Genomic DNA, 24,599 nt, shown 5'->3' with positions numbered 1-24,599 from the left:
TTGTGCATTACAATTTTGTCTATTTTTCCCCCAGTACCATTAATAATTAGAATGCATCCATTGATAGTCATTACTTTCAAATGATAACCATTAAGGATAAGTTCAATATCATTTTCAGACATACCTGTTTGAAGGAGTCTTTAGGTTCTGGTTTTCCCAGATATGTCTTCTTAGGATCAGCTGTCAAATCATGATTTTCATTTTCTTCTTTCCCTGGTGATCCCATAAAAACATTAAGAGGACTAGAGTGTAATGCCAAAGTGCCTGAAGTAACTGGAGTTTTTCTTGGAGGAAACACTGAATTTAATTGTGGTAGAAAGTCAAGTCCTAAAAGAGGAGAAAAAAATTGCATGTAATATTTTGCATGTAGTATTTTTCAATTGTGTATACTTACTTGTAAGGACTTATCTTGATGGGAAGATTAATTTGGCAAAAAGACAGGATTTGAATTCAGAAGACTGGTTTTTCTTAGAGATACCCTGGACTTTATATATATTTTTGAACATATCTCTTGAAAGTTGATATCTGTATTTTCTGATCTGTAAAATGCGAATGATATAATTTCCCAGAGTTGTGAGGCTTAAAAATATTATATGTGCCAAGCACCAGTGGGTGGTTCACACCTGTAAATCCTAGCTACTCAGGAGAGGTTGAGATCTGAGGATCACAGTTCAAAGCCAGCTCAGGCAGGAAAATCTGTGAGACTCTTATCTACAATTAACCACCAGAAAACCCCAAGTGGAACTGTGGCTCAAGTGGTAGAGCGCTTGTCTTGAGCTAAAGAGCTCAGGGACAGCCCCCAGGCCCAGAGTTCAAGCCCCATGACTGACCAAAAAAAAAAACAAAACCTTTATTATACAAAACACAGTAAGTGTAGTCACTCTTAGTTTTTGATAACTGAAGAGTATTAATTTTGTATGTACCTATAATAAAGTATATGTTGTGGTAGGCAGCCTATAAGGTAAGTTCTAGTGATCCATGAACTTGACATCTGTACTGTGTGTATTCCCTCCCTTTGAATATGGGCTGAACCTACAGATTTATTTCTAACAGAAAACATGACAGAAGTGGTATGATGTCTCTTCCAGGACTAGGTTATAAACATACTATGGCTTCCATCTTGGATGCCCTCCCTCTCTCTCACTTAACTGCTGAGGGAAGAGCTGCTCTGTTGTCAGCTTCCCTGTGGAGATGCTCCACTGGCAAGGAACTGGTATTTCCAGCCAAAAATCAGAACAATGAGTTTGGAAACAAATTCTTGCCCAGTTGAGCCTTGAAATAGATGCAGGTCTGGCCAATATCTTGATTGAAGCATCAAACAGCTTTCAAGGCAAAGGTATCAAGCCAAGTCATGCTCAGATTCTTAACCCACAGAAATAGTGAGCTAACATATTGTTCTTTTAAGCCTCGAGGTTTTAGTGTCACTTCTTACACAGTAACAGGTAATATGGTATTAAAATTTCAGAAAAATACTTCTTAGGAGTTCTTACCTTCTCCTTTGCCTACAGATTCATCACTTCCCTTGTTAAGTACAGCATCTACAATAAAATAAGATCACGTTTAATATAGTGAAAAATAAACTTCAGCAACTTAGGCTAAACTTTAAGATCTCAGAGACTGAAGACCTTAAAAAAGAAAATATAAGTGAGATCAAAGGTTACAGCTAGTACTCATCAAAACATCCTTTTCATTGCTTCATGTACAGCAGTAAATTCAACAGATATTCAAATGGCCAATAAGCATGATTATCTTTTTTTTTTTTTTTTGGGTCCTGTCTTGGGGCCTGAACTCTGGGCCTGGGCACTGTCCCTCAGCTCTTCAGCTCAAGGCTAGCGCTCAACCACTTGAGCCACAGCGCCACTTCCGGCTTTTTTCTTTTTGCTTATGTGGTGCTGAGGAATGGAACCTAGGGCCTCGAGCATGCAAGGCAAGCGCTCTACCACTGAGCCACCTTCCCAGCCCAAGCATGATTATCTTACTAGTAGTAATATCTATCTTCATTTGTGAAATGACACAGATTTTTGAAATCATTACTTTCTTAATATTTTTATTTAAAAGAACAAAGTAAGGCACAAAAACATTACCTTTTACTGAAAGAGCCTCATCCTTGACATTGAAAGACAAATTTCTTGACAATAAAAATTAGCATTATATTTACTGTCTATGTTTTTCCTTAGTGTTAACAGGAAAAAACCTCATGGAGGACATATGCTTTTAAATTCTAACTAATCACACTTGAAAACACAGCAATAGGTATTAACTTCTCTTAAAAAGTAATAAATATATTATGATCAAAGTATATGTATATGAAAATGTCATGATGAAACCCATGTAAAATATTTAATAAAGAAAGCAACATTAGGCCAGGCACCAGTGGCTCATGCTTGTAATCCTAACTACTCAGGAGGCTGATATCTCAGGATCACTGTTCAAAGCCAGACTGGACAGGCAAGTCCATGAAACTCTTATCTCCAATTAACCATCAAAGAAGCAAGAAGTGGAGCTGGGCTCAAGTGGTAGAGAGCTATAATTAACTTTGAGCAAAGAAGTTCAGGAACAGTTTCCAGGTCCTGAGTGTAAGTCTCAGAAACAGCAAAACAAACAAACAAACAAAAAAAACACCAAAAGGATTTAGATCTAGTTTATAGACTCAAGCACTTGCCAAAAATCCCTTTATACATTCCTTAAATGCAAAAGTTGCTTGGTGGTTGATCTCACAAACCAGCCCCTCAACTCAGTGCTAACCCAGCCTTTCCACTCTCCACCCCACCACCCTTCCTCTCTTCTTAACTATTCACTTCAACTTCTCTTTACCCTGGAAAAAAAGAGAAAGGAATCTTTCCTCTTTTATTAGATGGGAGAACTTGCTCAAAATTTTAAGTAGTTATTTTCAGGCTAAGATAAGCTAGAAGACACTCAATAAGTCTGAACTATCACTTATTAATTTATTCCTCTATTATGAAATGTAAGGAATTTGAGAGAGACCAGAAATGGAGCTGAGGCAACTCCACTGAGTTCAAACCCCAGGACTGGCAAAAAAAACCCCAAAACAACAAAAAACAAAAAAACACCACCACCAACAACAAAAAAACCCACGGTGAAAAAACTATTTTAAAGTAAAAAAATGAAATCTTGTAAGATCACGAGTAGATGCAATTTAAAAACCTGCTGTTTGACATTTAGAGTCTGTCTACCTTTTCTCAACTATAAATAAAACAGCAAACACACAAATCTCTATGAGCTTCTCTGAATATTTTCTGAGGTAAATTTGTAGAAATGAAATTATCAGGCCAAAAAGTATGAATAATTTAACTTTGCTATATTAGCCTCTAGATATTTATTCATATCATTGATAATTAAGAAAATGGTATAAACATTAGGACCAAAAAAAAAAGCACAGTTAAACAATGTACTAGTTCATATACTGTAAACTACCACATATAGTGTATCCACAGTTCAAGTTGGTAAGGGTTTTTCTTAATGGCAACATCACAGGATGTGTGTTTCAGATACGTTGTACATGTGTATGTGTCTGTGTGTGTGTTACATATACATATATACCACAGCACAGATATCTAATACTTTCATACCCAGCCTAAGAGATGGGGCAATCTATCACCTATCTATTTGATATATGGCAATTAAACATTAATAATCTTAATTTTTTAACTGGCAAGACACTTTTTGCATATCAAAAATTTCAAGATTTTAGGAAGATGTATTTTGAAGTACATACCTATATTGCCTAGGAAGGTAATATTTCTTTTAAGAAACTTTTATGACAGGGAGCAGGTAGCATAACTCAGTGGCACACTAGTCTAGGCTGCAAGAGACCATGAGCTTGAACTTTACTACTTAAAAAAATGAATTTTTTATAGAAATTAAAATACTGTATTTTTAAAGCTATTTGCAATTGGAAATTACATATATATATATGTAATTTATATATATATATATACATATATATAAAATTACCAGTGAAAATTAACAGCATATTTTGGAATTGTTTGAAATATCAGGGTAAAGGAAAAGGCATTACCTAAGAGATGAGAAAATTAATAAACTGCCATGTCCAGAGCTAGTCTAAAGCCATTACTCATACCTTTTAGGTTCTAAGTGAACACACCACTGATCTGAATATACTTACCATCTCTGATAGGTGAGAACATGTCACCTAAACTACTCTTGCTAGTATCTTCAAAGCTAGAGAAGTCCTGACTTTTTCCACCATCTGTTTCCTTAGGTAAAATTTCAGTGTTTATGCTTCGTGACAAACCTTATAAGAATTAGACACAAAAATCATCATTACTATATTTAAATACATTTGATCATCAGAAGTGAAGTTGTAAAAATTAATTCAATGTCATATTAATGAATTACCCTACTACAAGCCTCAGGACAGGAAGCAGAATAAGCCAGCTGTTAAGCTAACCACCACTCTCAGGAATGAAGGTTTCTCAAAAGCAAACAGTATATTAATTCATACAGCAATACCTTTTTTAGCCACTGATAGGAAATTTCTAAAATAATGTATTTGCTTTGCTTCCCTCTTAAAATACACTGAATATAATTTACTTTTCTAACTAGTTCTTATGATCATCTATCAATGATTTTTTTCAAGTGTGCTAGGAAGAATGTGATACTTAACATCACAACAGGATTCAATTAACATTAGTTCTTTTTTTATTGTGAAAATACTGTACAGAGGGGTTACAATTACATGGGCAAGATAATGAGTACATTTCTTATCAAGCATTGTTGCCTCCTCTTTTTTTCCCCTTCCCATCCCTTCCCATACTCCCCCCACCTCTCCCCACCCAATCCTCCTCCCCCCACCAAAGCTGTAAAGTTCGTTTTCGACATAACAACTTTTACGTCTCATTGTTGCAATGGGTCCACCTGTATCTCTATTTAAATGGTTTGTTTTTTCCCTTTCCCTCCACAAATTATACCGACATCAAATACAGTGAAAGCAGGGGTTATACTATGGGGGAGGGACATACAAAGCAACAAAGAAATAATCTTATAAATGTGTTAGAAACATTCGCATGAAAGAAAAAAAACATTTGAATATAAATCTTAGGGTTCATTTCCCTAACATCAACCTAACTGACCTTTTCTGCTTGACTCAGACAAATAAGGAACCAACCCAGATGCCCCTCAGCAGATGAATGGATCAAGAAAATGTGGTATATATACACAATGGAATTCTAACATTAGTTCTTCAACATGCAAAGAATGGGTCTTTAGTCCCTTTTCTGGTTTCTTGTTTATTCCCCCTAACTGTGGGAGCTTAATATTGACTTCAGCATTTTCAGCCCCAATGACTTCACTAACTTCTATAGATTACTAGGAATAAGAAACCAAAGACATCAAACTCATAAATAGTACTACAACAGACAACACTAAAGAAGGTGATATAGTTTACTTGTTTTAGTAGTATATAGGGCATGGCTTTAGAGCATAGACTTTGTATGAGAAACTGAAGGCTCAGTAGCTTCTTGTGTCTGGCACTTAGATGGAAGTCTAGCTTCTGCATGAGTAGCATATTTCTATACTGTATTTCAAAAAGTGTTATATCTGACATCTCAGTCTCAAATGAAAACTGAAGGATCTGAGATGACAAAAAAGAATAGATTATTATAATTTGAAAAATGTCCAGGCCTGGCTAATGAAATCAACTTTTTATTAAATAAACCGCTGCTAGAAAGTTAAAACATAATCAAATCTCTAGTACCACAATCATTGCAAAGCTTTTTACACCAACAGTGAAGATGTTATAAAGAAAAAAGAGAGAATCTGAGTATATAACTGTATCTTTAGAATGTTACAAAATGGAAGTGTGGTCTCACTGAAAAATACTGCTAAAGCCTCTTAAAGTATCAGTACTGAAAATGAACACCAGCACCAAGTCCACACAGGTTCTTTGTATAACTAAATCAGGACACTTTCAGTGAAACAAATTAGATTAAAACACTTAAATAATACCAATAATTATGGTAATGATTGTGATGATACAGATAACAGTTTTATGCCATAATTTTATCACCACAAGCCTACATGTGCCAGAAACTTGTGAAATACTTTCTCTGACTTTCACAAAAATGCTACAAGTTAAATATTATCTCCAGTATACAGAAACAAAAACAACTCTTGGGTAAGGTAAGAAAACTACCCACAACTAACCTGAGATTTGAGTATAACTTATCTCAACTCTTCTAAGAGAAAACCCTGTGTGTATGCCTTTAAGAAAAGCCAAAAGCAAGTAAATGTAGCAAAACTTACACAGTAGTACATTAGTACATTTACTGAAGGATAAAAGCTTGGGAGTCTATAGGGCCATTCTTAAAACTTCTCTGTAAACTGACAATTATTCTAAAATAATGATTTGTGGAGCAAATCAAACATCATTTTGCCAGAAATTTTGGAAATCTGACAGGTTATTAATCAGTGACCCAGCAAACCCGAGTCTTTCATTCCCTAATTAATGCTGTCATCTTTAACAAGACACCTTATTAAAACTGAATAAATAACAATAGTGTTTAGACTCTACAGAAATAAATAATATTGTTTACATAGTAATAAACATTATAAATTCATTATTTAAATAACAAATCATAAAAATTATAAAAGTACTTTTGGAAATTTTCATAGTATACTTAATTCACAACTGGCTGATATTAGCCAGTTATATTTCAAAATCAACTTTTAAAAGTAAACAATAATGCTGTTTTCTCCAAGAATTCTCAAAGAATGGCTATGAGCTGGTTTTCTATAAGAATAACAAAAATATTCTAGGAAACTGATAGTGACTAGATGCATTATTTACAGTTTACTCTATTATTAAAAGTTTATTTTATTATTTAAAGATTTTTTTGCTACTTTGAAATAGTAAATTCATACTGAGGAAAAAAACCAACAAATATTTTTGTACAAATTTGTCCTAAAAATGAAAAAAGAAATGTAGACATATATTTCCATAGAGCACAAGGTTTAGAAGCACATTGGTATGCCGTGTAGACTTTAAAGAATATCTGTTACAAGTTAAAGAACAACATAACCTCTTAAGTTAAAAAAAATGTTTTCAGCAATTTACAGATCTTTGCTATGGGCCCATCATTAATAACACCTTCACTAAACAAAATGAATTTCTGTTTCAGAACTGTTTCATCAATGATTACCAGAATAAATCATTTTAGTTTAGTGAACTACTAATATGCTGCCTAATATATACCAGACACTATCCAGTACATAAAAACATTTACTTTATCACCTGACTTTCTTTGTAGTATGAAAAGGCACCATTAGTAACTTATTACTTTCCACTTATGATATCAAATCATAATTGACAGCACCAAAGTTTTCCATTCTCTACACACAATGGAAAGTCACAGTCTGCAGTATATTAGACAGAAATTATTTCTAAACCAGTATCATTCCATTTTTAAAATAATCACTATTTCTCACAACATAATTGTAGCTGAACTTTTCAAAAATGTATAGCCAAAGATAAAAGCCACTTGTGTTCAACAATATCTAATAAATACTAAATGAATCAGAGTTCTAGTTTCTTGAAAAAAGTGTTACTTATTCAGGAAGACAGAACCTCCAAATCCCATGTCTATCAGCAATGTTACCTGCTTTGCTCTGAATGGCACTTGTTCCTTTCCCCACAGCTGGTGCCACAGGCTGTGGCGGAACTGTGGCAACAGACACAGTGGCTGCTTCTCTGACAATTCCAGAGTTCTGAACCCCTCCACCAGTGCTCACATTGACGGTTCGCTTGTTCACTGCTGTGGCCTTATTTGAACAGCCTTTATTTGAACTGGACTGAAATGTAATGGAATATTTAAAGCTCAGGTTACTAATGTTTCATACACACATTAATATTTTATAGACAGACTGTTAGCTTTTTTCCCCCTTATAAATGGTATGCTTACTGGTGGATCTGAGTTTTACTTTGAACAAGAAATGTCTTATAAAACACTTATAAAGAATCTTATATGTGAAAATTGATGACCAAGAAAGTTTTAAAACTATGTATTAGATGGCTTTTTACTAAGATTAGTTAAAATGCTATCATGATTATTTCTTTGTTGCTTTGTATGTCCCTCCCCCACAGTATAACCCCTGCTTTCACTGTATTTGATGTCGGTATAATTTGTGGAGGGGAAGGGGAAAATCAAGTCGTTTAAATAAGGATACAGGTGGACCCATTGCAACAATGAAAAGTACAAGCTGTCATGTCGAAAACGAACTTTACAACTTTGGTGGTGGGGGGGGAGGATTGGGTGAGGGGGTAGGGGGGAGGCTGGGAAAGGATGTGAAGGGTAAACAAAGGAGGAGGCTGCAATGCTTGATAAGAAATGTACTCATTATCTTGCCCATGTAATTGTAACCCCTCTATAAAGTATGTTCACAATAAAAATAAATAAATAAAAAAGAAAAAAAGAAAAATGATTATGAATACAATTTTTAAACTGACAATGTGTAATATTCACATTCTAAGCTAGATTTTAAGCAAAAAATCAACAATGCTGAAAAGAATCTATCTCACCTTAGTAAGAGTAGTGGAGTACTGAAACGCTATACACTGCACAGATGTTTTGTGAGCATTGATGGTTTTCACTGGGGATTTTAGCATCCTTAAATCATACTGATATATTTTCCCACGGGAAGATCCAATAGCCAAAGTGGCTCCATCAGGCATGAAATCTACTGCAGTAAGAGGAGCCTCAGCCACCAAAGTTTTCACTAGCCTTTGGAGACAGGAATAAAATATATTACAGGAATGTTAGTGTATGAAGTCATATAGCTTTAAGGACATGTTTACACAAGTTTCTGACAACTGGGTAAATGGCATAAATATCCCAAATATTAAAGCAGAATTCAGAATTTGCCAGTTATTTTTAATACAATGATAGGTAAAGAACTTCTGAACACTATCTTATCTTTGTTTTCATTTCTATTCTACTTCATTACCAATAAGAACACCTCCGTTGAGTAATTACTAATTTGGCAGTGTATGCAATACAGTTTCTCGAGCATCAGGATGAAGGAGGTTCTGTGCATCTACTTTCCACTTAGTGACTCACTTAGGTCTCAAGAGCACTAGGACCTTTCACAGGGGAGCAGCTGTTACTCTGCTCAGAGCTGTGCCATCTCTTTACCAAAAAGCTACAGGGAACAGAGTCCACATGGCTTGATACTCAGGAAGCTAATTCACGGGGATCCTGATTTGCTGAAGCTGAGCTCTTTGCTGGTATATCTGGCATAAGAGAACAATGGCTTACTGACTATTGGGGCACCCAGTAAATTATTTCAAAAGGAAAGAGTAAAATAAGTAACAAAAACTCTACCACCATAACAAAGGTTATGACACTGGAATCCATCCCTGACAGCACTGACATTCTGTGTGAGCTTTAGATACTTCAAGACCACTCTCTTGCTGAAGAAGGAGGTAAATGGTTACAAGACTAAGCACCCTACTTGGAACAATTTTGCTCCCTGGGGATATTTGGCATGTCTGAAAACAGTATAAGCTATCACAGTGTGTGGAATGCCATTGGGATTTAGTAGACAATGGCCAGGGATGCTGCTAAATAGGCTACAATGCCCAGGGTAGGTCCCAATGGTTTCCCAGCCCAAATATACTAAGGCTAGAAATTTTGCTGTAGAAATAATTTTACACCAAATTTAAAAAATACTTTAAATATACAGATGTGCTTTTAAAAAGAAAATGAACACTAAGAATGTGAAGCATAAGAAAAACAAAGCATGTGAGACTGACATTGGTGACTCACACTCGCAATGCCAGTTACTGAGGACTGGGATTTGAAACCAGCCTCAGCAGAATCATCCATGAGACTCTTATCTCCAATTAACCACCAATAAAGCTGAAAGTGGAGGTATAGCACAAGTAGTAGAGTATCAACCTGGAGTAAAAAACACCAAATGAGAGGACGGGGCCCTGAGCTCAAGCCTAGTACAGGTACACACAGGCATGTGCATGCACATGTACTCTGTGTGTACGTGTGTGTGTGTGTGTGTGTATAATAAAATCAGGATGCTATTCCCAAACTATCATGTTTCAAATGTTTCTAAGTAATACTCGTGCCCCAACCACATTATTCTGCAGGACAATAAGAAAGAAACTTCTCTTTTTACTAGATACAAGAAGTATACAGCTCCTAGCTCCTAAGCATTAATCTCAATCTGTAAGAGTCACAAATAGTCTGTTGATAGGGAAACTACCAAATTAAGGAACAAGCACATCACACTTACTTCTTACTTGAGGTGTCATAGAGGATGATCCTTTTATCCAAGCCTATGGTTACAAACAGCAATTCATTGACAGGAGAGAAACAGATGCCGGAAGCTGGAGCTTTATGTGTGCTATCGAAATTATGGTGTGAACTCTGACTATTCACATCCCAGAGAGTTACTATTCCATTATCTGAAACACTGCCCAGTAATGATTTCTTAAACAAGGAGTACTTCAAGTGCCGAACAGACTATAAAAATAAAATAATAAATTTTATGGAATTGTAAGCATTCACAGATATACTTTATATAAATTACAAAAAGCAAATCAACTTTACATAAGATTTAGAACTTCTCTTTTTTTAAAGAGCAACAGATTTTTGCCACAAGAACCATAATATAATTTAGTGGACTATAAATCGACCCTGAAACATACAAATAGTCTATTAATTGGATATTTGTCATGATTTTTATCTTGGAGTATAACTCAAGCACACCCTTTACTGAGAAACTTGCCATACACTGAGATTGCTGGGTTAGAATATATACTGTAAATATAGAGCCTTGTCTCAGGTAACTACCTGGGAACAGACAACTACAAGGGAACACTGGGAGAAGATAATTAATGGTTCATCTTTGTTTCCTCTATTATTATAGATATTTGGATATATTTGTTTGAACTTGAGCATGTGATGATCTGGCAGTTCTAAGACCTTCAGCGTAATAAAACTGGAAGGACGAATTGGCAATGCTCTAAATGGGGATAAACTATATCCAGGCTTTCAAAGGCATCCGTCAGCCTAAGGGCAAGCTGGCCTTTCTCTAAACATTAATCACTGGGGCAACAAAGATATTCTCCCTTTCCAGTTTCTAATGGTCCAGAATAAACAAAGATCCAAGTTTAATAAACACATCTAAGATATTACTTTAGCTACCTTTGCTAAAATACTGCTTTCAAATTTTTTGATATTATAATTAATTTTCAAGTACTTTATATGCAAGTTAATTTTCCCCTGCAAACTTACTTTACTTAATTCTCAGTTTTGAAATAATATTCAACATAAACTCTAGAATAACAAAATATCTGTTATTAAAACCTCAGCTAAGATAATTACAACTATGGTCATCCATTAAATTTGATGCCTTATTTTCAAGTAAGGAGCCCAAACATGAACAAAAAGATGCTGGTTTATGCAATTTTTATTTTTGTTGAGAAAACATACATTCACTTGAATAGATAAACCTTTCTTCTGGACTACATTTAAGAAAAAATAAACTACATAAATCTTTTGTTTTTGAGCCAGGGTCTTGTTCCATAGTCCAAGCTAACCTTAAATTATTCACAACTCAGAGTGCTAAGATTACAGTAATATTTATAGAATCACGTGCTAGCCTGTTAAAAGGCCAAACAATAATTTTCAAGATTTCCTGTAGCACTAGAAGGAATGATTTATAATCCTTTACACATCTAAATTTCGATGAAATGCACAATTTCAGAAAACATTATAGCATCTGAGAAATGGTATACTGTCAAAGTTGGTAGAGATCAATCTAGAAATAGGCACAGCAAGAATGTGCCTAAAACAACTTTAAAATATAGCTACCCAGTATCTGATGGGAATACACAATACTATTACTTCTCTGGTGTCGTTGTATACACCTGTAACCTCAGCATAGGAGCAAAGGTTCCAAGGCAGGAGGATCATAAGTTTGAGGACAGCCTAGACTACCATAGCAAGCCCCTGTTGCCAAAAAATAAAAAAAGTATTCCTTTATTAACTCAAAACTTAAATTCCATATATTGTTTCAAGTTCTTGGGACCTAAATGGCAACTCATTAAGAATAGATCATCTTAAATATTCCGCTCAGAAAATCTAACTTCAGATGGAGGATCAAACCCTTTGTGATTTAGATAAATTCTTCAAAACTCTCCAAATCTAAGTGTTTTTGTTTGCCAGTCAAGACTATCTGGAAGCAGGATGCTGGTGGCTCACGCCTATAATCCTAGCTACTTAGGAGGCTGAGCTCTGAGGATCATGGCTTAAAGCATGTCAAAAACGAACTTTACAACTTTGGGGGGGAGGATTGGGGGGGAGGCTGGGAAGGGATGTGAAGGGTAAACAAAGGAGGAGGCTGCAATGCTTGATAAGAAATGTACTCATTATCTTGCCCATGTAATTGTAACCCCTCTGTACAGTATGTTCACAATAAAATAAGTAAATAAATATTGAAGAAGAAAAAAAATAATAAAGCCAGTTGAAAGCCAGCCCAGCAGGAAAGTAGTAAGACTCTCATCTCCAATGGAACCACTAGAAAACCCGAAGTGGCACTGTGGCAAGTGATAGAGCCCTAGCCTTGAGCTGAAGAGTTGAGGGACAGGGCCAGGCCCAGTTCAAGCTCCACAACAAAAACAAAAAGAAACAAGACTATCTGGAGGATTAAGTAACATTTTGCAAGATCCTGGTACACAGCAGGTATTATGCCTATCTCACAAGGGCCTAGCTTTCTTGCTCATTGTTGCTATGTACCTGTCACTTAATCATCCTATTTTTTTTCCCTGTGAAGGTACTTGGACTCAGAGCTGAGGTCCTGTCCCTTCAACTTTTCCCTCCATTGCTGGCTTTTTGGTAGTTAATCAGAGATAAGAGTTTAACGAACTTTACTTTCCTAACCAGAGGCGTGAACCACTGGGGCCTAGGTCAAACATCTTCTATAAATATTTTAAGACTCTTCAATAAACACACTAACTTCTTTAGCCCTTTGATAATATTAACAAGTTATCTTTTCTGACTTTCTACATCTATTAAATTATCATCTCTTTAGAACAGCTAGTGACTGAGAATGAACGAAGTACTGATCTATTAAATTATTTAAAATAAACCATTAATTCATTTTGGTATCAGTAGCACTTAAGTTATGATACATTTATCTTATTAAAGAATAAACTATTTCCAAGAGTTAAATAAAACTATCAAGAAGCTTATGGGGGAAAAATATTATAGCGCTATAAGAACACATGTGAGGTTCCCTTCTGGCCACATCCCCTCCAGCATCTGTTGTTATTAGAGTTCTTGATTCTAGCCATTCTAACTGGGGTGAAGTGGTATCTCAATGTTGCTTTGATTTGCATTTCTTTTATGGCTAGGGAGGTTTAACATTTCTTCATGTGTCTACTGGCCATCCTTGTTTCCTCTCCAGAGAAGTTTCTCTATAAGTCTTTAGCCCACTTATTTATTGGGCAGTTGTTTCTTTGAAGATTTGTGTTGGGGGATTTATTTTTTTGAGTTCCAGGTATATTTTAGATATGAGACCATTGTCTGTTGTATGGCTAGTGAAGATCTTCTCCCAATCCGTGGGCTTTCTATTGATCTTGCTAGCTATGTCCTTTGCCATGCAGAACTCTGCAATTTCATGCAATCCCATTTGTCCAACCTTTCTTTGATGTGTTGTGTTTCTGGGTCTCTATTAAGAAAATTTTGGCCTGTGCCAAAGAGACCTAGGGTTTTTCCTATTCCATCCTGTAATGTTTTCAGAGTGTCTGCTTTGACTGCGAGGTCTTTGATCCATTTGGAGTTGATTCTGGTGCAGGGTGATATATAGGGAACCTTACTTCATTGTTGGTGGGAGTGTAAACTTGTTCAACCACTTTGGAAAGCAGTATGGAGGTTCCTCAAAAGACTCCACATAGAGCTCCCCTATGACCCAGCAATCCCACTTTTGAGCATTTACCCAAATGTTCACAAACAAGACCACACTAAAGCTACCAGCACAACTATGTTTATTGCAGCATTATTTACCATAGCTAAGAACCAACCCAGATGTCTCTTAGTAGATGAATGAATCAAGAAAATGTGGTATATAGACACAATGGAATTCTATGCCTCCATCAGAAAGAATGACATTGCCCCATTTGTTAGGAAATGGAAAGACTTGGAATAAATTATATTAAGTGTAGTAAGCCAGGCCCAAAGAAACATAGGTCCCATGGTTTCCCTTATATGCAATAACTAGTATATGGCTGAGTCAAGCAGAAAAGGTCAGATAAGTTGATGTTAAGGAAATGAACCCCAAGATATGTATTCAAATGTTTTTTTCTTTCATGTGTTTGTTTCTAACACATTTATAGGATTATTTCTTTGTCCCTCCCCCATGGTATAACCCCTGCTTTCACTGTATTTGATGTTGTTATAATTTGTGGAGGGAAAGGGAAAAAACAAATCGTTTGAGTAGGTATACAGGCGGACCCATTGCAACAATGAGATGTACAAGTCGTTATGTCGAAAACAAACTTTACAACTTTGGTGGGGGGGGAGGAAGATTGGGTTGGGGGCAAGAGGGAGGATGGGAAGGGATAGGAAGGGGAAACAAAGAAGGAGGCTACAATGCTTGATAAGAAATGTACTCATTATTTTGCCCATGTAATTGTAACCCCCTGTACAGTATTTTCACAATAAAAAAAAGACCAAAAAAAAAAAAAAGAACACTTGTTAGTGTGAGAGTTTGTTTCTAAATATATAACTATACACTCAATCTAAGTAGGGGGGTTGGCAAACATTCTTAAAGGACTACACAGAAAATATTTCATGGTACTGTACTGAAAGAGTAGCTAAAGGTAATGCATAAATGAATAAGCATAACTGCACCAATAAAGTTTCATTTACAAAAGTAAGCAGGCTCCTAGGTATCAGTTTGTTCACCTCTACTATAGATATTTGATTTTTTTTAATCACAAAGCAAAGAAAGTTCACCTAATAATTCTATCTAATAATTTCGAAACATTTTTTATGCACCTGTATGTTTGTGTGGTTTCCACAGATTATCAACCAAAAACCTGGGATCACACTTTCCTACTGAAATAGTCATGTCCTATGAGAATGTTATAATGAAGCCCATTATTCTGTACAATTAATACACTAATAAAGTCATCATTAATATTTCCTACTGTATAACAGACAATATGTAGATGCATGATTATATCAATTTATTTCAATACTACAATGTTAGATACTGATGTTATTTCTAATTTCTAGGTAGTACACTTTTTTTCAAACTACTGATTTATGAAACAATTTGTATTTCATTGTTGTTCAAGCTTTATAAGTCTAAGCTGCAAAAATACTACATGACTATTTATCTTTCTTCTTTATTTTCTTTTGACCTATTAAGAACTTTTTACATGGTAGAGTATGCCTGGAATACAAGATTCACAGGAGGAAGAGATAAGAGGATTATAGTTTGAAATCAGCTAGAGAAAATGTTAGGCCCTATCTGAAAAAGAAGCTGGGTGTGATGGCACATTGTATCAATCCCACCAACTACAGAAGAGTAAGACTAGCCTCCAGAGCAAAGTTTTCTTGAGACCCTATCTGAAAAGCAAGCTAAAAGAAAAAGAACTGGGCCAGGCGCCAGTGGCTCATACCTTATAATCCTAGCTATTCAGGAGGCTGAGATCTGAAGATTGTGGTTCAAAGTCAGCCTGGGCAGGAAAGTCCATGATACTATCACCAGAAAACCAGAAGTGGCACTGTGGCTCAAGTGGTAAAGTGCTAACCTTCAGATGAAGAGCTCAGTGATAGTGTCCAGGCCCAGAGTTCAAGTGGAAGAGTGCTTGCCTAGCAACTACAAAGCACTAAGTTCGATCCTTGGTATTACAATTAAAACAAACACTTTAAAGATAATAAAAAGGAAAGAAAAAATTAGTACTAATTTGTTATTGTTCTAAATTGGGTAATTACTGACACTAAAGGTCACCACTACACCTGCTGGACAGCTTTTATACCTATTCTGAGTGTTGTTATTGGGAAGACATTTCTCCTAGCCAGTTAGCATTTGTTCTATGGTCTGTTCTCAGGACCCATTCACCTCCACCAAAACTCAGACCTACCCACACAAAATTATTACAGCCCTCACTCCCTCTCTGCTTTGAAGAGGAAATTTATAAGTTTCAAAATCTCATTTGGCTATTAGGTTCTCACTAGAGTTGTGAGGTCCCTGTGAACTTCCATGTCATGAATTTGCATACTTTCTTCAGTTACTGTACTGTCAGTTTACTTCAGCAGACTCAGTTGCTAAACTTTCAGAGGACCTTGATGCTGCCTTGTGGGCTAACTTGGCCTTTGTATATTTGTGTTTTGTATTATTTCCCTTTGCCAGACATTTTAAATTCTAAACCTAAATTAAGATACTGATAGAATCAGCTACTCTAGGAAAAAGTAACAGGAAAATATTAGTCATAAGACCTCCTAATAGGTAATCTTTCTTTAGATTTACAGAACTTAGACCATCTGGTACCCATTAGTTCAAATAAGAATATGAGTTAAAGAAATGGGCCTCTTTGGATTAATGATTATTTTGGTACTCACTGTTTGACTAAAAACTCAACTTTCTCAACTTGCTATATAAGCTCTTTACTTGGAATTGTTAGCCTAAGATAGGCTAACTTCATTTGGTCATCTGTTCAGCTAGTTTAATAAAGTTATTCTCTGCCTCCAACTTGCCTCTAGACTAACGTCCTGCAGCCTGTGCACATGGCAAAAGGAAGTTCCCTTAACTCCTATATGGGCATGGAGAAAAGACTCTTGGAAGCTCACATTCAGTTTCCTATGTGTTTCAGCCCATGCAACTTTTTCTCTCTTTGCTAATTTTGATCTATATATAGTCACTGGAATAAATCAGATATATAAATGACTGAACATAGACTCTTATGAGTCATCAAGTGGAGACACCCAATAATATATGTGTATGTTTAACAAATTATAAACTAGATAGCAAAACTAAAATCCCATGGACAATAACTGCAACAAAACCACACTCATAAGTGAAACACCTAGTCATGAGTCCTTCATAGAGAGAAATAAATAACAAAGAGTCTGAAACACATCTGCAAACGGGAGCCCCAAACTGCCAAAAGTATTCACAGAAAACCAGAGAGGCCAAATTCGTAAGACTTGTACAAACCAGAAAAACCTACAGCATTAGCAGGTCTGTACAAGGTCAGATGAGTTTAGTCCCAGTGAACTCCCAAACTGACCAGGCAAGTGTTTCCCTCCCAGAGTGGAGACACTGGTGGTAGTAGAAATACATCAGTAGTAGTAGAATATGGAGCACCAGAACCAAAGGAAACAAGGTTCATATTCAGGTGGAAAAGTGGAACAAGTCAAAACAGCCTCTACTTTTTGGTTTTGGTACTGATTTTTAGAACTCAGGGACCTGCCATTTAAATCACACCTAGAACCTTCATTAATTTTACTTATTTATTCATTTGGTGGTACTGAGGTTTGAACTTAAGGCCTTTGCTTACTAAATGAGCATAGAACTACTTGAACCATAATCCTAGCTCATTTTGCTTTCATTAATTTTTAGGAAGTGCCTCAATTTTGCTCAGGACCAGCCTCAAACCACAATTTTCCTACCTAAAAAAAGAAAATGAAAAGAAAAATGTAGGTACTAAGGGGACTCCGTGGTAGAGCACCTACTTGGCAAGCATAACATAAATTCTTCAACATTGACAATAAAAATACCACATTGGTGATTCAGACAAGCTTTTTAACAGTTACAAAAAAAAAACCCCTACACAAAGATTATCAAAACTTCCACTTAAGAAAACAAATGAAATACATTCTATTTAAAAATCGCAAAGAATCTCACCTCTTAACATTTTATAATGCATTTTTTTCTAAGGAATCAATAAAATATATCTACACTTTTTGATTGCTTTGTTAAAGGCAGAAGTTTGAGAAGGGCAATCTAAGTTAATTTATTTGTAAGCCCAAGCTGCTGAATGTGCCAAATAGTGACACACAATTATAACCCAAAAAGTCTGTTAGCCAGGAAGTTCTGCAGAAGCAGCAAAGCTCCTCTCCCTTGGAGAAAGGCACTGTGATCCACACAACACTAATAGCTTCAATTCAGCACAGACGTTTCAAAGTAAGATTCTAAATATATTCAGGAAATTTCATTCCTGATAAGAAATTCAGTCTGATGTAGACTCAGTGAGATGCCAAGAATTTGTCACTCTGACAAAGCAACCAAGTTGATAAATTTTAAAGACTTCACATGCTTTAGTGTTCATAGAAACAAAAATAAGGAAAACTTCAATATAATCATGGACATGTTCTACCTATTTTTTTTTCCTGAGTAACCCAGATCCTATCTAAAGTAAAATCAACCAACACAGAAATAGTAGCAGTATAGTTGAATTAAAAAATGTCAACTTTTGACAAACTAGATATTTGTTATGATGATTTAAATTTAAATGAATACTTAATGTATGTGAAATCTTAAAGGAATTCTGGGAAAATTTAGCAACTTTTTAAAATACAATTTCATGTAGCAATTTTATAATCTTTTGGTCAAAATAAGTAAGCTGTAACTTAATTGTTCACAGGAAAAAAACTAAATTAAAAAAATTTAAATTAAAAAAACCCTAAAAACTAAAATTAAAATAGACTCTAAATATTTCAATTATTTGAAGGAAAGTTTATATATATAGAATCATAAAGTGTGACTTCCCTCACTAAGATAACTGGGACAACCATCCTGATATATAGAGGCTAACTCCTATTTCCTAGTCCATGTGTGTTTATTATCCCCCTGGCACAGGGATTTGAACTCAGGCCAGGACACTTGGTCAGCTTACTTGTTCAGTTGGCTTTCTACAATTTGAACCATGCTTCCATCCTAATGTTTTACTGGTTGTTTTGGAAATGGAATCCTAGGGAATTTCCTGGCTTTGGGATTAGACTGGCTTTGAACCTAAATCATCTGTATCATAGCTTCCTGAGTAGCTAGGATTATAGAGGAAAGTCACCCTAGCATCACTTATACTATATACCATCCTTTTAATAGTATAGTTTATCAAAGAAAAATGATAATACAGTATACAAAAATTACATAAACATTTGTCTCAGGGAAAGGTAAGAAAGCTAAATAATTTGAACGTCTTTAATGTTCTCATCAGTCTAATACAAAAAAAGAAACCTGTATTTGTGAGACCAAGTTAAAACTGATAAATCAGCATGAGTGTGAGGAAACATATTATATTAAAAATATTCAAGCCAATAACCAAAGCGATTTTAATAGACTGATTTTAATAGCTCACAACAGCAGCTAACACTCTTACTAAATGATATATACTATGATATATATCAGCATCTCAGCCATAAAAAGAAATACTGCTGAAAATATTACTATTATTATTATCACTTGGCAGGTAAGAAAGGGGACAGGATTAAGAGTTAACTGACTTGATCAAGTTCATCCAGTTGGCTGAATGTTTTCCTGGTAATGTTTTCCAATGAAACATGAACTTCCCAGAAGAACTATCTGAAAAGATCCTACAGAGATGCAGACTGCCCAAACAGGAGGCAGCATATTCATGAAGATCTTAAGTTCTGGATTATCTCACCTTGAATGAGGCACAAAGCTTTAATATTAATTTACTATGTTCCAAACCAACAGATAAACCTAATTTAGTTTACCAATGCAAAGTAATCAATGAATATTACATGAAAATCAACAATGTATCAACTTATCAGTTAGTATTTTAAGGATAATTCTCTTAGTGCACAGAAGAGCTAAGAATAAATGTTGTACTTATGCACAAGGTAACAAGAGATCACAGCAAGATTTCAAGAAGCTCTGGATCATCCAGGTCTTATAATTTTATCTGTCTTGATCTAGAAAGACATCCAGAAACAAATGATGGTGGCATTCTAAAGACTGGACTTCCAAAGCAGTCCATTAAGAGTGATGGGATAAGCCAGGCAGAGGTGGCTTATGCCTCTGTAATCCTAGCTACTCAGGAGGCTGAGATCTGAGGACCATGGTTCAAAGCCAGCCTGGGCAGGAAAGTCCGTGACTCTTATCTCCAGAAAACTGGAGGTGGCGCTGTGGTTCAAGTGTTAGAGTGCTAGCCTTGAGCTGAAGAGCTCAGGGACAGTGCCCAAGCCCAGAGTGAAAGCCCCACAACCAACAACAACAAAAAAGTAATAACTGGAGCAAAATCACACAGATCAATGGAATAGAAGGCCCAAGGCCCAGAAATAAGTTCACACAGCAACAGCCATCTCCTTTTTGACAAAGACACCAAAAACATACATTATAAAAGATAGCCATGTTAACAAGTTGTGCTGAGAAACTGAGACTCTTATATCTCATCCTGTACAAAAATCAATTTAAAATGGACCAGAGATCTTAATGTAAAACCAAAACTTTGAAATGACTACAGAAAAACACAGGTGTCACATTTCATATATATGGGCATAGGCAAAGAAGACTTTTTTAGTTGGAATCCAATAACACAGGAAATAAAAGCAAAAATTGACAAATGGTTTGTACCAAAAAGTTTCTAAACAGCAAAAGAAACAAATAGAGTAGGGGGGATAGCCTACAGGATGAAAAATATTTGCTAGATATTTATCCAATGAGAAATAATATCCAGGATATATAAAGAACTCAAAAATTAAACATTAAAGTAATAAATAATCAAATAAATGAGCACATAAAAAATACACACTTTCCAATGAAGAAATACAAATAGCCAAGAAGAACATGAAGAAATACTACACATCTTTAGACATCAGGGAAATGAAAATCTGAACAACATCTGAGATTCCATCTCACCCCAGTCAGAAATGGCTTCCATCAAGAAAATAAACAACAAAGGATGGCAAGGCTGTGGAAAATGGGAGTATACTCCAAAGGACCCTTACTCATTTCTGGTGGGATTGTAATAGTACAGCCAATTTGGAAATTATGCAAATCACTGTGAAGGTGCCTCAAAAAAGTTAAAAGTAGAATTCCCACATATGATCCATCCACACCACTACTGGGTATATACTCAAAACCATCAAAGTTTTCTAGAGAGAGTCCTATATACTCATATTTATCATGGCACTATTCACTACAGCCAAATTATAGAACCAGCATTGTTGCCCATCAATGGATAAAGAAAACAAGGGAGTTTTACTTGGGCATAAAGAAGAATGAAATTATGTTATTTGATGGAAAATAAATCGAACTGGGAAACATATGGTAAGTGAAATAAACCAGTGCCACAAAAACAAGTATCACATGTTTTTTCTCATTTGTTGAAACTACAAGAAAACAAAGCAAAACAAACAACCAAGGTTATAAAAGTAAAAGAGGGGACTACAAAAAAGTAGAAAGGGAAAAGAGAAGGACAGGATGACAAAACTAACAGAGGGGGGTAAATATGGTCAGAGAACCTTATATACATGTTTGGGAATGCCATGATGATACTCCCTACTGTGTACAATTTAATACGTGGCAAAAAGAAAAAGTTACATGTAAAATGAGAATAACAAAGGATCAAAGATTGAATGAGAACAGAATCAATATCACAGTGCTTAAAACAAAACAAATGAAAGATTTCCATTAGTTTGGTTTAGCAAAATACAATGAAAACTGAAGGGTAAGAAAACATAGGGTGGTATCCCAACTAAATTTTGTTACTAAAAAGCTGGCCCAAAAAGTATAAATTTATCTGCTTCTAATATACAAAAAGAACTGATGACTAGATACAATTACTCACAAGAGTTCCTAAGACTATGGGATTAGGCTTTATGTTGTCATAACTGCTAACTCTCATGTGACTATGTAATGCTAACCCTAATACACATTAGCATCAGATAACTGGCAGAGGCTCGTCTATAGTCGTAGTAAAAGCAAACAAGCAAGAGTCAATTGAGCATTAACCCAGCTAAGAGAACTCCTTCAATATTCAAGTTTTCCCTCGCCTGTTAAGAATCACAGTGACTGCTGCACAAGTCACTCATATAACTTACAAATACATCACCTTTAGTGCTAGCACAAAACTTGAAAAAGGACTTTCTTATTATATTTTGAATATCCATTAAAATTTCCTTAAATAATACATATTAGTCAAGCAACTTCTTAAAAACTGCTTTCAAACAGTGAAGATTTCTCATATTTATGAGAATTTCTCATATTTTCAGCCAAAGTACCTACAATAAGATACAAAATTCACCATTTTTCCCCCCTCTCTCCTCTGAGGCTGAAAAGCAAGATTTCATCTTAAAAGAAGATACAAGTTACTGGAAATTTGGTAGAGAATTTCATGAGAAATTAGACAAGAATTAAGATTTCTTCAGAAACCTTTAAAAAAAAAACTGGGGAGGCAGCAGGGAGTTAAATCCAAGTTGGGCCTGAAGCTTGTTGGGTAGGGGCTATACAGCTGAGGCCTAACCAGTCCTGTTTTCCCATGCTTGTTTTTTGTCTGGGTTTTTGTTTGTTTGTTTTTGAGATATGATCTTGCTTCCTGCCCAGGTATGCACCTGCACCAAGATCACCTACTATCAGACTTCCATCAGTGCTGAAATGACAGATGATACTACTATGTGTAGCTTCTCTTCAATGAGATGGGAGTCTCAAGGGCTTTTCTGTCCAGGCTGGCCTCAAACTATGAAGTAGCTAGGATTATAGGCATGAGCCATGAGTGCCTTACTAGAAACTTGTCATGCTTTTAAGAGAAAGATTAATGGGCTAATATTTGTAAAATAACATATATAATTATCTAATTTTTAAAGTTTTTTCCAAATAACCCTGTACTAACCTGAAACATATTAATAAGCTTTGATTCATCATATACTTAAAAATTTTTAAATGCAAAATTCAATTACCTTCTGCCTAAACACTTAATTATCCCATGTCCACCAAGCAGTATTTATGAACATAAATACCTGTCTTATAGCATATATATAGTTTGAAATAACACTTCCATAATGGAAATGTCATAGAAAGATTAACACTCATAATAGGCTTACTCTATTACCAACTAGCTGCACTTTATTACATATACTTATGTTCTAGGTGAGAGATCTATTCAGTCATATAACTTGAGTTTGTATAAGCACTAAATCTAGTATATCTAGTTTAAAATGTAATAGATAACCATTAACTACAAAATTTTCAAGCAATTTAGATATAAATTAAAAATATTTTTTCAACTTAAATTCACTGTCTTAGTAATTAAAATCTTTTTTTTTTTTTTTGGTTTGTGTGCCAGACCTGGGCCCTAAACTTCTCTTGCTCAAGGCTAGTGCTCTACCATTTGAACTTTACTTCCCACTATTTTGGTAGGTAACTGGAGATAAGCATTTTATGAACTTTCCTGCCCAAGCTGGCTTCAAACAAAATCCTCATATCTCAGCTTCCTGAATAGCTAGGATTACAGGAATGAGCCACTGGCACACAGCTAAAAATCTATGTTATCAACTTTAATAAATCCATACTATACCTGGTTACTACCATGGCCAAAAGGAGTACTAGATATGTTAGTGGTTACACTGTGCAAAATAATTTCTCCACTTAGAGATCCAGAAGCAATGTAGCAATCATTCCAATTGTATGTTACACAAGTTACTTCATCTTTATGATCCTGAAAGAGAGAAATCCAATTAAGTACAGTGTGCTATAATCTCTAAACAGCCGATTTTCATCTTTTTCAATTTAATATTTTCATTAACATTGTCCTTGAATAACTTTTAAAAATTATCCCAATGAGTAAGAAACTATAATCAACACCAAATCTTGGAAACACATTTTTCATAACCATTATATTAACAGCACAAGTGCTCTGAAACAAGACAGTATGATAGGGTAATTTGCTAAATGTCTCCCAAAACTGATTCCCACTGACAACATTTATTGCACATTAACTATTAGGGGAGTGCTTGCTCTTATGAATATGATATTCACTTAGAAAAGACTTAAATGAACACAAAAATGATAGAGTGAATGTTAAGTGAGTAGTAGAGGCAAAGTGTCAGAGCAAAACAAAAAAGCCATCACGTGACCTGAGTCAAGTCTGAGAACAACATAAAGCCACACACCAACTCTAAAAAAGGGTTAAGTCCTGATACACACCAGGACTCAGGAGATTGAAGCCAAAGGATGTCAAGTTCAAGACTAACTGGAACAACTCAGAAAAGGATAACTTAGGGAAGAAGAAAAGAAATCAGACACTGCAAAATGAAGAAAAAAATAAATAAGCAAATCATGTTTGAGAGAACATATAGCAGAGGTTTATATTTGCCAAGCACCTATCAGTGCCGGATATTACTATTTAATCCTTAAAAAAAAATCCCAAGAGGCAAGGGTAATTTTGCCTATGAATTACTGAAATACATGAGGCATAGAAAAGTTAAGGAACCAGTAGTAAGGTCACAAAACTACCAAATGATAGCACCAGGAGTCAATTCTACATCAAACTCCAAAGCCTTTCTTCCCACTATACCTGACTTGCTACTCAAAAAAGAACACACTTTGAGGAGATAAAAAGTGGATTGTACAGG

General features: G+C 35.3%; 1 protein-coding gene across 2 annotated transcripts in view; it reads right to left on the bottom strand.

Moving 5' to 3' along the window:
• Positions 1 to 24,599, bottom strand: part of Nedd1 (neural precursor cell expressed, developmentally down-regulated 1) — a 55,997-nt gene that overhangs the window by 19,884 nt on the left and 11,514 nt on the right. For both annotated transcript variants that reach the window (XR_001175309.1, XM_013022820.1), the window contains exons 5-11: positions 23,543 to 23,683; positions 10,285 to 10,514; positions 8,558 to 8,759; positions 7,638 to 7,830; positions 4,148 to 4,276; positions 1,491 to 1,538; positions 125 to 327 (exon numbers count right to left, since the gene is read on the bottom strand). Coding sequence is in view for 1 of the 2 variants with exons in the window: in XM_013022820.1 (XP_012878274.1) it covers positions 125 to 327; positions 1,491 to 1,538; positions 4,148 to 4,276; positions 7,638 to 7,830; positions 8,558 to 8,759; positions 10,285 to 10,514; positions 23,543 to 23,683 (1,146 nt within the window). In the remaining variant the exon portion in view is untranslated. The remainder of the gene's footprint in view (positions 1 to 124; positions 328 to 1,490; positions 1,539 to 4,147; positions 4,277 to 7,637; positions 7,831 to 8,557; positions 8,760 to 10,284; positions 10,515 to 23,542; positions 23,684 to 24,599) is intronic.

Source organism: Dipodomys ordii, unplaced genomic scaffold, assembly GCF_000151885.1.
Source record: "Dipodomys ordii isolate 6190 unplaced genomic scaffold, Dord_2.0 Scaffold3, whole genome shotgun sequence".
NCBI lineage: Eukaryota > Metazoa > Chordata > Mammalia > Rodentia > Heteromyidae > Dipodomys > Dipodomys ordii.
Note: the sequence above shows the minus strand (reverse complement) of the source record. Positions and strands in the feature narration are given on the sequence as shown.